A 14311-nucleotide genomic window follows, 5' to 3' on the forward strand; every position below is an offset into this window, starting at 1 on the left:
CATGACATTCGGTCAAAATTCATTTCAGTAAAATTTAGTTCTGCAACTGAGTAGAAACCAAACTGGTAATAGCTGCTGGAAAGTAATCTATGTCTTAGAAAAAGCCAAATACGTCCCCTGACTCATTCCCAGTCTATTTTCCTTTATGTTATTTGTACTGAAGAAACAATGCTTAATAGAACTAGTAGCCCGTTGACATTCTTCTACAATTACAGTCTCCATAAATAATAAAATTATAAACATAATTACTATTGAAGGATTGACTAGAAAAGTGCCAGAAATTCCATGTCGTATAACTGACAGTGCAAGTTACAGAAAGTAGAAACTACTTTTCTATTCTGTTTTTACTGTTACACTGAATTATAATAAACTTTAAAAAAAATTAGCATAGTAAATGATATATTCTTTTATATTAAATCACGATGTTGTTTTTAGCATACTCTTAACACATAGGTAACACTTTAGGCTTTCCAAAGCGTTCATGTATCTTACTGCATTTGATTCTCATGCAACTTTTCTGAGTTTTTTTTTTTTGTTGTTTTTTTTTTAAGTAATTTCTACACCCAGTGTCAGGCTTGAACTTATAACCCTGAGATCAAGAGTTGCATGCTCTATTGACTAAGCTCACTAGGCATCCCCCCATACAACTTTCTAAAGTAGGAAGTATAGGTAATACGATTTCACTTTGTAAATGAGAACACTGTGGCTCACAAAGTTTTGTGACAAGGTTAGGAGCAAATGCCCTATAATTACAATTCAAGTCTCTTAACATGTAACATAGAATTCTATTTTCTATAATGAGACACTTCCAAGTAATGGTCATTATTATCATGATCACCAACACCATCACCATCATTACCACAGTAATAGTACATTTTCCAGTACCTTTCCTGGCTTCGTGTACCATTTTACCTTGTTAAACACAATTTTTCCTAAAACTTATTCCTTTGATAATTCCATGACATTGCTCTGTCCTTTTCTGGCAACATTTCTGAAGGTTCCTTCACACAAAGGGCCTCTTTTGATACACCGGTGCCTTAATGCTGGTAATTCCATGCTCAGTACTCTAATGTTCTTACTTTCACACTACAACTGCATGATGTTATAGTCTCCAAAGACTAAAACAATGTTCCAAATAATGTGGTCTATAGTGATGGGTATTTAGATCCCTTCTAGACAATATACCCTTGGGCACCTGACAACTAAAACTTAAGACATCCAAAACAGAATTCAGTGACCCCATCCCTATGTCATACCACCAGCAACCCCCTTCTATACTCCCTATCCTAATCTCTCACAAAGCATTCAAACAGAGAAGAAACAGAGGACTATATCCTGCTTTCTCAATAATACCATGATGCTAATTTCCTTTGGGAAGCATTCACTAACCAAATAAAAGCTGAGATGGCAGGGTGCCTGGGTGGCTCAGTGGGTTAAAGCCTCTGCCTTCGGCTTGGGTCATGATCTCAGGGTCCTGGGATCCAGCCCCGCATCGGGCTCTCTGCTCAGCAGGGAGCTTGCTTCCCCCTCTCTTTCTGCCTGCCTCTCTGCCTACTTGTGATCTCTGTCTCTGTCAAATAATAAATAAAATCTTTAAAAAAAAAAAAAAAAAGCTGAGATGGCCCTGCTGGGCTATTCAGTCGGTACTTGGCCACTAACAAATTGTTTTGTTCATTTATAGTTTAAAAAGTTTACTCAATGTGTACTTTGAGTGAGTGAAAGAATAAGACATTGTCCTGTTATAGAGGATAACCCATATATGAAAAACTAAAGAAGAAATGATACTTTGTTAAATGGGAGACATCAGTGTTGGAAGAGATGTCAATAGTCAACTAAATGAACCACTTGTCTGTGCCTGAAAGCTCTCCATACCCTTCCTGGCCCTTAGCAGTCATGTACCGCACGCTGTGTTTGTAGTCTTAGAATTTAAATAGACTTCATACATTTGGATTTTCTGTTCCTTGTGCGGAAAGATAATGCTTAACAATCCTTCAAATTTTCCACAGTAGATGCCTGGTAGATTCCTAATAGAAACTTACCAGTTGGTTTTCTCACTACAGAATTACAATATTAAAAGAAGTCAGAACATTCATGCTTCATAGTGAATATCAAAGATTTATCAATTTCCAAGAGGATACTTCCATTTGACAAGGACAAGGCTTACCTTCAACGTTTATACACATTTGGATTTAAAAAGATTTGATGGGGAATGGAAAGTGAATCATTTCAGCTAGACTATGATTTAGGGACTTGTACTATTTTCACTGGAATTTTCTTTTATTTTCCTAAGTCAGTTCATAGTGAATGGTGTAGCTTTCCAGGTTTGTATTTGCCAGAAGCAGTTGCATTTTGAACTATTCTATTCTAATGCAAATTTAATTCCAAAGCATCTGTCATATGCAGCAATCTAAATTTAGAAACCCACAGGGATCTGCATTTGAGTTACATCTTATATCTTAAAAGTATTTCTTCCCCATTGAGATCATTAAAACTTGATTCTATGTCTCACATACTATCTGAGTAATTTTACAGATCTTTAATGCTTAAAACAAGACGTTAGCAACATAAAATTATTTATTCTGGAGCCTTACAGAAAGTATTCATTTATAGTTTACCTGTGATAGAGATGCTGAAGCTTAACTCAATACAAGAGATAATGATAACAAAAGACAGTCTAGTGAGATTAGCTATGACAAAGTCTAAATGGCAAATTAAATGAAATTTTATTCTCCCTATTATAAAGTCTCAATCATAATCCATGGGGTAGAAAAGAAATTTGAGGACTATTATCTTCCGTTTCAAGTTAGTTAACTCCTCATTACAATAATGGCAATGGCATAAAATGTTTCTAAGAAATAAAATGCTGTTTTTGAAGAACACAAAATTGATTTCTAAGTAGAGGCCACAGAAAATTTATTTACTCTCATATACTTTTATAAAAGTGAAGTATGCTACTTCATTACCTTAAATGAATGAGCAGAAATTAAGTGTTGGATGATTTTAAAATCCACTCCTACTTGTGATGCCAACATTTTAAATTGTTCAGATAAAATGAGAAAATTAAGGGAATAAAAACCCCTACACTACCCTAAGCCTTTAAACTTATTTGATAAAATTTTTGACTTAGCAAGGAGGTGTTGAAAATGTAATGTAAAAAACTATATGCTTGTGATTTGTTATATAAATCAGAAAAATTCAATTAATGAAGTGCAAGTCATGTATATATACAAACACATACACACACACACACACAGGAATAGAGATAGGGTCAGGTAGGCAGATAGTAACATCTGTGGCAACTAGACATCAGGTATGGAAAAACACAGATAGTACTACTTTTTATCTTAACAAAATGTTAAAACATTAGCTATTTGTTACTGAGAAAAAATGTGGTTGCAACCAACTACCCTGGTTTCAAATTCTGCTAATTTCCACTTGCTCCCCAGGTTAAAGTAAGAAAATATTAAGAAAGAAAAACCCTTCACATTATTCCTTTTCTGTCATGAAGAGCAATGTATTTCTGAGATGATTCCAGTTTTTCTGCTAACAAACTGACAGAGAAATCACATCTGATTTACTTTCATTCCTTTCCTTTTAGATCCCAATTTTAAGGAGCAGTGGATGTAATGAACAGAGCCATGATTCTGGAGTAGGTGGTCATTATGATTGATTTAGGAGACATTTGCCAAGACAGAGACAAAGTAGACGGAATATCTAACCAACCTAAAATCTATCACCAAATATATGCCAAAAGAAGTATTTATAAACTCCAGGTTACTGCAAGATACAATTATAGGGAAAACAAATCATGACCTAAGAAATTGATTTAAAAAAATAAACAACTGGCCGGAGTTGCTTTAAAATGACAATCTTAAATTCACACAGATGCAGAGCAAACCATAATGAAAGAGATTATTTTGCTTTGACAATCTGAATATAAATCAAGCTCTAATTAAAAAACATTTATAAAAATTTTATTGCCTAGAAGATTAAAAAAAAAAGTTCTTAAAATATTTACTGCATCGACACTCCTATTTTTGACCAAAAATACATTAACTACTAATATGAAATGGTCCAATTAATCTATTTGCTGTTGGTGTTACTCTAACACCTCACTTCTTTTTCCATGCAAAGAGAAATAATTTCCTGGTACAAAGAACTACAGAAACTATAATTACAATTTGGATACTCGTTTGGAAACCAGAGGAAGGGGCAGGGCACAGGCATGTGTTTTATGGCTCCCACCCCATCAGAGGAACGAAGGAGATGGGAGAGCAACACAAAAGTTTGTTGACATTTTACCCTAGAGAATATTTCCTTCAAATCCCTGATCCTATCATTTGAGCCTGCTTTCCACTGCTTGGGCTCTCCAGTTTTTATACAGATATTTTGTCTATACCTTACGAATGCCTGATACTTTCACACCAGAAGGACACACTCCCAACCCCATGAAGAGGACACGCAGGAATACGCGGGCATCATGCTGACACCTAATCTTCTGACCCAGTTTCAGGCAGAGCCAGCGCAGTTTCCCACTCTACCATTTCTCTGGGTCCTTAAGCAACCTTAAGGATTCTACTCAGATGTGACTGCTCTCAACCAGCTCAATGTGTATGCTCTTGTTTTTTTCATCAAAGACCAAGGGCACTTAATAGTATTCTTGCATTGGTTATCCCCCACCCCTACCTGCACGAAACTTTCTTTTATATCACAGCCTTTTTAAGATCTTATTCTTGTCTGTTTTCATTCATCTGGCCAATCCACTAGCATTCAAACAAGAGCTAAGGTACTATGTCTAGGTATGGGTTTCAAGTACTTTGTAACATGGTAAATTAGACACATTTCAGAAGAATACTTGGAAAAGGAAAAGAAAAATTCTCACCAGAAAAATTAAAATGTACCTGAAAAGATGATTTTCTAAAAGAAAAGAAACCATGAGAACCTATTATATATATTTCATAATGTGGACAGGTCTTGGTTCATAAGCTCGATACTATTTCTTCATCTCAGTGTCAACATGAAATAAGAGAATTTAGGAGCTAGAACAGATTTCACAGATTATCTGACTGGGAAATTCTCAACATTGGCACCCCTGATATTTGGAGCCAAATAATTCTTTGTGAAGAGCTGTCTTATGTTTTATAGGATGATTAACAGCATCTCCGGTCCCTACTCACTGAACACCAGAAACATCTAGTTGTGATTCAGAAATGTCTACAGACATTGCCAAATGTCCCCAGGGGAACAAAAAGAGAACCAACCTGAGAACTACTGCTCTACATCATGTCACATCTGTAGGAGTAGAGAAAATTTCTGCTGCAATCCCAAAGAGGTGTGGGTATGTGGTCAAAAACAGATACAATTATAATAAAAGAATTTAAAATAAGATAATGGTTTCTAAAAGGCCAAATTTCTCCAGCAAGAAGAAAATACCTGTTTAGATGTAAGACGAGAATGACATATAAGTTGTGACACTGCTTGCCTTCTGTCAAAATGCTCTCAGGTAAGTATACGAGATACAGGACAGATATCTGAGATATAAAGGACACGTGATAGACTGAATGTTTGTGTTCCCCAAAATTCATATGTTGAAACCCTACCTCCTGGTGCGGCCTTTAGGAAGGGAAATGGGATTAGATGAGGTCAGTGGGTGGAGCTCTCCCAGAGGACTAGCATCCTACTAAGAGTCACAACAGAGCTTGCTGCCTTTCTTTGCTCTCCACCCTGTGAGGAGATAGAAGAAAGGGAGTCTGCATCCTGCAGATGGCTCTCAGAACTTGACCATGCTAGTGCCTTCATCTCAGACTTCCAGCCTCCAGACCGTGAGAAATCAACTTCTGCTGTTCCAGTCTATCCTAGTGCTAGGACATTACCGTGAAATCAGGAATGTATCAGATTAGCTGTGGTACAATTAAGAGCTTACTGATCTATGGCTATTAGCTGGAGAGCCTGAAATCCTTCTAAGCAGGTTTATAGCATTTAAGAGCTGTACATATATATAAAATTAGAAGACAGACCAATCTGTTCTCAAATCCAATATTTAGTAACTGTATGATCTAGGGCAAATTACTTCATTTCTGTGCACTTCTCTTTCCCCATTTGGATATTTTAAAAAACTTGAAATGAGCTTTGTTAGGTACAGAGCTCAGTTAGTGATATGTGATAAATAGATAGTAACAGTCATTATTAATATCAATTGCAAAAGCTGTAGTAAATTTTATCTTATAAAACTTAAATTCTTTGCTTTCGGAGTTGGTTTATGTAGAGTGCCGGCAGAAGATCTTTTCTCTAATTTGTCAGTTAATGACAACAGAAGAATCAGTTTGAAAAAAAAGTTCTCTGATAGTTCACAAGGGCTCAGAGACTGGCTGGCATGTTTCCCTTGTCCTAGATAACTTATTTAACCTTACATGTGTACATGTCTTCTCCTAAATGGATGGCAAGTATACTTATTGGAAGCGTAACATTTTGTACTTCCTTTTTTTTTTTTTTTTTGCCCACAAATCACCCCAAAATAAGTGGGAATTACCAACAACCACTCAGTCTCAGAGCTTGTATAACTTGCACTTCTTGAATGCCCAGAGAACTTTCAAATGGAAACATAATTCAGGAAGAAGAATCACCATCTATTTAAAACTTAGAAAAACATATTAAGTACTGCAAAAGTCCTTTTAAAAATAGAAACCATTCATTATAAAAACCTTAACTTGGGAATGTCAAATTAGCCAACTATTAGCAGAATGCTACTTTCCAGGAAAGTCTGAATCTGGCACTTAGGACTCCTGTCTATATATTCTCCTTCCAATCCTCCAATACTGCATCAAGTGGATTCTGTATTTAGTTTCCCAATTTTTTTTTTTACATTATTACATAATACTTATGCCATGATCAGTATCCTTTAGCCACTTGAAGTTTCAATTGTAGTTGCAATGTGAAATAACAATACCTACCATTATAGTGTTTAATTGTATCAATGGTTAAGAATCTCTTCACCACAAGATAAGCAGAGCCAGGTTCAGATAATGAACTCCACCGAAGCACCTGTTCCAACACATTTTCTGTGTAGTGAAGAGGACGTTCTGCAAAAAATAAAACCAAATCAAATTGAAAAAAAAAAAAAAGTCAGTTTTTATAAATTTTTAAAAATCCTTTAAAATAGATCTGTACGCAACAAAAAATATAACCACATCTTATGTTATACAATAACAATGCTAGAACTACATATAAGAGACCTTAACACGTAGAACACCATTAAGCATATGATGAAATTTAATTTATTGTATAAATGAATCTGTGCAGGGACATCTGTTACTCAGCTTTTGAAAAAAAAAAAAAAAATCAGAGGTACTATCCTTTAGATAAAATCTCAGAAATAATGCTACCCTTTTGTAAAAGAAACCAGTTTCTTATACCATCCTCTTTTTAATTCAGGTAACATTCTGGTTTGCTTATGGAAAGCTATTTATATATGCAAGTAATTAACTGTAAAAGGACTAGCAAAGTTAATTTTGTTCAGTAGTAAGTAATAACCTTTGTTTATCCCAACATGAGTAGCATGCTATAATTTCTGATCAATACCAATGAACAATTTAGAGCTGAAACTACCACAGTCAATTAATATGAATTTATAAAATATGCCTTCAACAGAGAATAGATGAAAAGAGTCATAAAATACTACTAAGTCATTTATGTCCACTAGTGAAAATATCAATCAGAAATATGTGGCAATATCATATAGTAACTTTTGATACGATAGTCTAAAATCAAGAAGTTAATGACATCTTACAGACTTCTCCTTGATAAATACTCATTCATATGTTTTGTTTTAGGCAATCATATTTTTAAATATATCACAAATTTTTAGCATAGAGTGAAAAACACCTGGTTTTTACAATTACAATCAAAGGTTCATAGAAGGTTTTTTCCTGATCAAAATAGGGCAATCAGTTAATAAAATGTTATAGCAGAAACATATGCTCGGAAAAAAAGGAAATTCAAAACTTTTCACAGTACCCTGAGAATGGCATGACTGAAATATCAAGAACATCAGCTTTAACACAAAGATGCTGATGTGGCCTTCTCAGGATCATAGCCGTGTATAAGTCAATCCAACTCTTTCATCCCTTCCTAAATACAAAGAGCACAGCATTCTGGCTGTTCATTTTCAGCTGAAGTAAGAATGCTAATGACAAACAAGAAAGAGCATGTCAAAGCATCATACTCATACAGGAACCATGATATTTTAATTGGTGATAAGATCAAAAGTAAAATGACCAAATATATCACATCCTCCTTAATCCTGATCTCCCCTGCTATGACCACAGCATTCCAGAACTTATCAATAACCTTAGGTCCACAGAAAAAGAAAACAAATTTTTCTGATTCCAGTTTAAAGAAACAGATTTGTGCTTACTGTTCAGTATGAGAAAATGCAGCCTGAATTCTATGCTTATTGGAGCAAGCCTACTCAGTATGATGATAGCAATTACCAAAACCACACACACAAAAAACAACAAAAATGAGCAAATAAGCCATACATCTTAAAGGCGAATCTGCCTTTTATTTACAAATATATCCTCTGTACACAGCAGACTGATAAGTACATAACAGACATTCAATAAATACTTAAGGAATAAAGTATCTTGTGAATTTCTCTGGTGGCCTATAATGAATAGAAAATATTTGTAAATGAATCAGCAAACAAAATTCTTTGTAAAATCAGACAAAACCTTCTGTGCTTTATCAATTCCATTTTTTCTTCAAGTAATTTTTTAAAAAGATTTTATTTATTTGAGTAAGAGAGAGCAAACGAGCATGAGTTGGGGGGTAGGGGCAGAGGAAGAGAGAGATGCAAGAAACCAGACTGGGGTTAGATCCAGGACCCTATCATAACCTGAAGACAATGTTAACCAACTGATCCACCCAGGCACCACTAATTCCAGTAATTTTCTGAAAGGTTTGACAAAAATAATAATTTCCCACAAACTGCCCAAGTTATAAATTCGATTTTGATTACTCCATAATGATTGTCTTCTATTAATGGAGGCTATAATTAGATTACTGTATTAAAAAAAAAAAAAAACGACTAGTGATAGAATGGGCACTCTCTTTACATTTGGCATTACCTAATCCTTGGTTCTACTACTTGCAATCTCTGGGACACCACTGATACAATTAACAGTTGCCATTTCTGGAATAACTATGAATCAGATATTATATATAATCACTTTTAATCTGCTCAGCACACTTTATTAGGTATCATTCATATTTTACATGTAAAGAAACCCAAAGATTAGAGTCAACTTGCCTAAAGTCAAACCCTAGCTGGTTCAATGGAAGAACAAAGATTTGAACCTCAAATCTACCTTACTTTTAAGCCCAATATTTTTAAATGCCAAACTTCAGTTTTATTTTGGGAAACTGTGTAAAGTCCCACATAATGATCTTCTCACATGTAATTTGGGGAAAAAAAGCATCAACTTGCTAAGATTTTTTTGAGGACCAAACAAGGTATCTTGCCTATCCTTGGTGAGAAGATGGTTAGGAAATAACACCAAGAAAGTTTCAACATCCTGCACTCAGGGAAACCGATGAACCCACAGCTGGTTTAGAAATGAGAATTCTATTCCTAACTGGAAAACAGTATTTGGAGTGAAATAAAAGCTCCTTTTTCTTTCTTACAATATTAAATTGGTAATGAGACTTCTGAGTATCAGAACATTTGTATTAAAGAGGGTCACTACGACAAGCAGATACTACAGCTCTAAAGTGTTCTTAGTTATACTGAAATCACAGTATAACTGACACCATAGATACAGAAGTAAATACAGATTTGCCAAAAATTTGTCAAGTATGTTTTTCTCATCAGTATCACTGTATGAAATACTTCAGAAGAATGAAAATCCTGAAGATCCAAATTCCTACATAAAAGCAAGAGCTGAAGCATGAGATGAAAAGATAAGTATTTATTAGTCTTTCAAGTGCTACCTTTATAAAATGGCATTAAAATCCACCTGAAGAGATAGGAGGCAGGAACAAGTGAGACATTAAACACTGCTGGAATATAAATTCCTACAAATAAATAAGTTTGTATTTATAGTTCCATTTGCAACCATCTGTCATGATAGATTATATGGGATGCACATCATCTGGCATTAGGGCATTACTAGAAATAAATAACTCAGCTGCATACTATCTATAGCTTAAATATTGCTGAAAATTCAGTGTAGTTACTTGAGAAGAAAAGGTTATGAAGAAGAAAAGGTTACTTGAAAACAAAAGGTTATTTAGCGAGGTAAATCACATTATCAATATCTGAAAATCAGGTTCAGAGAATAACCTGGCCTCCCTTATTAAATAAAGAACTATTCATTTTCCACTCCAAATAACAGGTACTGTCCTTAAATTTTTGGCAGAAATGACACAGGATTTCCTGAAACGATGATGATTCCCTCAGTAGTTAAAACCTAAGAGCTATGCAAGTTTTGCTCTGTCCTGTCCACACTCAGAGGGTGAAAGCACTTTCCGTATTATCAGGAGACGGGCTGGAAAGAATCCTGATCAAAAATGAACAGATCTTCTGCATCACAGTAACTATGAGGAAGAAACAAGAAAACACTTTGTGGTGATGCTGCTTCTGAGAACAGAACCGCTTCACAAACTTGAACTTCTCAGTCCAGAAGCCTACTTAAACGAGGTCCCTGGGGTTGTTATTTATTTATTTACTTTTTTTCCAGCAGGTGAAGGCACTGAAGATATGGGACTACATCTGCAGAGGACAGCTTCAGTTTTAAGATGAGACATTATAATAAGAGCATACCTGAGAAGGTTAGCTCTAGATGAAGGCAGTATGTTCTCCTACAGCGGGTTTCAGCTTGTCTTAGTGATTGACAGCAGGGGTTAAGTACGCTTGCATCTTTCAAAGAATGAGACAAAGAATGACTTTTCTTTATCCAGTACAAATTTCAAATGTCCCATCAGACATTCATTTAGAGGGAAAACCAATTCATAAATTGAGCCTAGAATCTAACAACTTTACATATAAATTCTCAAAATATTTATATGGTTTTAATATGACATTTTTCCATCAATCTGACTACCATAAAAGCAAAACAAGATGACTCTTTGTCAGAACCTAATCTCCGATGTGACAGTATTGGAAGGTAGGGCATTTTGGAGGTCATGGGCACAGAGCCCTCATGAGTGGGGTTAGTGCCCTTTTAAAATAAATGAGACCCCAAAGAGCTCCCTTCCACCATGTGAGAACACAGGGAAAAGACAGCCTTCAATGAAGCTGGAAGCAGGCTCTCACCAGACACTGAATCTGCTGTCACCTTGATCTTGTGAAACTTCCCAGCCTCCAGAACTGTGAAAAATAATTTCTACTGTTTATAAGCCCCCAGTCTACAGAATGGTTAGAACAGCCCAAATGGACTGAGAAAGTATTTCACCAATGACAGTAATGATGCCGATAATACAGGAGTCACAAATGGACATGCTTCGGTCTGCGTTGTAGTTGTCGCATCCATGGTAATTCCATTTATTAGATTGATTTAAGAATCTATGTTCATTATCTGCAAGCCATCTAGGAGTGTCTGAGCATTTACACAATATATATTTTCCTGTCGTTTTTATATAATTAGGGAAATATATTAATTTGTTTAAAAGTAAGTATAATAGGGGTGGCCTGGGTGGCTCAGTCATTAAGCTTAGCCTCTGCCTTCAGCTCAGGTCATGATCCCAGCATCTTAGGATGGGGCCCCCCATCTGGCTCCCTCCTCAGCAGGTAGCCTGCTTCTCCCTCTCCCATTCCCCCTGCGTCCATTGCCTCGCTCCATGTGTTTCTCCTGTCAAAAAAAATAAATAAAATCTTAAAAAAAAAAAAAAGTAAGTATAATAAATTATCTCAGAAGGGTAAAGGGAACATTACAAAATTATTATTATAAAAAAGGGGCACTGGATAAGTTAGGGTAGAAAACTATTGCTTTAAAATTTACTGACACCTAAAATAAAATCCAGCACTTCTGATTCACTTACTTACCTATTTACCTATCTAGCTATCTATTTATTTTTGGTTACTTTGTTACTTGGGGGAATTTATATTTACATTTGAAAAAAGCAGCAATTACCTGCTGACATTCTTCCTATCAGCTACAATCTTGTGACTGCCAACGCCTTCACTTTTATCTTCTTTTTATATTTCACTTTCTCTTCCCTGCAAGTTACTAGAAATAAAGCTTTTAACATTTCAGAAGGTCAGGCGGAGCACACAGGTTCCCATCTGCTTCAGTAAGCCAGCACAATCACAGGCGCCTCTGCTGCTCTCCCAGCATCGCTCCCTTAGGAGCAGTAAAAATGATCTTAGCTTTCTCTTCCAATGAGTTCTACTTAATGGGTGGACAAATATTAAAACCATATCAAATCTGAATTCTTAACTCCATTAAATGTCTTTTTTCTTGGTGTGTGGGGTGTTCCTTTGATTACATATTTAGACATTTGTGAATCCAAACAACTTGGTCTCCTAAGTTTTTTTAATATTCTCATTAAAACTTTTTTTTTAATTGAGCCAAAAAACAGAAAAAAACAACCAATCCAATGTTATATTTGTGATGTACTAATTGTCATATGCAAGTTGATACTCAGTCACTTTTCAGAGTAAGCAACCTTTCATTTTCCAAGAGAAATCCAGCAATGATATTTCCAGATATACCGAAATCTCTCTTCTAGCTATATAGAATTCCTATCTATCCTAATTCTTTCTTCTCGCTCCTCTCAGTCAGGAATGCCAATGCCCAAAGGCACAGAGCTCCAATGATGTGACACAGGGATCTGCTTTGATTCAATCCTTGAGAGAGTTAAGAGTAGTGGGGAGAGGATGGCTACCCCCAAATCCATGATTGATGATTCTGCTGTGGATCTGCTAATAAAAACAGGAACAGAAGCATATAGTAAACAATCAGCTGTCTAAGAGCTGAACTGGGCCATGAGATCTCCTAGTGATTCCTAATCTGTAAGCAGAAATCACTCCATGTACCTTCCACATTTTGATACATCTAATCCAAAGAGCAACAGTCCAAGTCGCTCAAGTTCAGAATGCACCTATTTTTGTTCCACCTCAGTTAACAAGATATTTGTGGGGTATATTCCACATCAATGCATTATACTAGAGGTAGTGACAGATATAAGAGTCTAAAAAACATGGTAAATGTCCTAAAAAAAAAAAAAATAGGATCTAAAAGAACCAGATATATACACATTACTATTCTACAACTTAGATAATGTGCAGTATTATAGATGATAAACTAGTAATCAGAAAAAGCTCAGTGAGAAGAACTATGTTCATCTATACATCATCATGGAGAAAAGGTTATTTGAGGTTATTTGAATAATGAAGGATAGGCAATGAGGAAATTAGGAAAGGGTTTCAAACAATGGAACAATATGATTTTATTTGTAATTTTAGAAACTTTTGGCAGTAAGAGTTATCTTTTACTCACAAATATGATGAAGCTAATGACCTACCCCCTTTCCCTAAAATGAAACAACAAAAAAGCAAAAGCCTGCACCATCCATATACCTACAATAATGCAAAGACTGTGCTTCACTTGTTCAGTAGATTTTAATCATCTGGCAAATATGTCCAAGGCACTACGCCAGACACCAGAGATAGAAAAAAGAAAGATCCCTCTTCCTTCCAAGGAGCTCCCAAGAGATAAATATAAATCCATATGATGGGCACTGTAAGATGAGACAAAGTGCAAAGGAACCCTTAGTATGGGTTTTAAAGGAGGTCAACTGTTAGCCCAGATGGGGGAAAATAAAGACTCATTGGGGAAACACCAGCTCATGAAAGTGAGTACAAAGAAGGCAAGTACAAAGAAGGAAGGGATTATCTATAAAAGAACATGTTAAATAAGAAAAGATGGCAAAGGAGATTGGGTCAGTAGAAACCTACCACTAAAGGGATAGACCAAAAAGAACTGACAAATGAGATAAAACTATTAGAAAGCCAGGTTGGAGAATCCATGCAGTGTCAAAAACAGAGTGAAGACCTTCAAAAGGAAAGGGAATCATAATTAACAATAAACTCTACAGAAAGGACAAGTAAAGCCTGAACCAAATCAAGTGGGCTTGGAAGCTAGGTTGAGGGGGGCATTCATAGTGATCATCCACTAGACCATCTCCTGTAAATGGAGTGACTGAGTATGGGGAGACACAATGTGAACACCACCAAAGCATGGAGTCATGGACTCTTGACAATGACTATTTAAAAATTTACTTTTTAATACAAAATAGATTTTTAAATACAAAT

At 35.5% G+C, this 14311-nt stretch overlaps 1 protein-coding gene across 1 annotated transcript in view; it reads right to left on the bottom strand.

The window, feature by feature from the left end:
* Positions 1-14311, bottom strand: part of ARAP2 (ArfGAP with RhoGAP domain, ankyrin repeat and PH domain 2) — a 187313-nt gene that overhangs the window by 36381 nt on the left and 136621 nt on the right. The window contains 1 exon segment of the mRNA XM_047719085.1: positions 6951-7079. Coding sequence (XP_047575041.1) covers positions 6951-7079 — 129 coding nt within the window.

Source organism: Lutra lutra, chromosome 2, assembly GCF_902655055.1.
Source record: "Lutra lutra chromosome 2, mLutLut1.2, whole genome shotgun sequence".
In the NCBI taxonomy this organism is placed as follows: domain Eukaryota; kingdom Metazoa; phylum Chordata; class Mammalia; order Carnivora; family Mustelidae; genus Lutra; species Lutra lutra.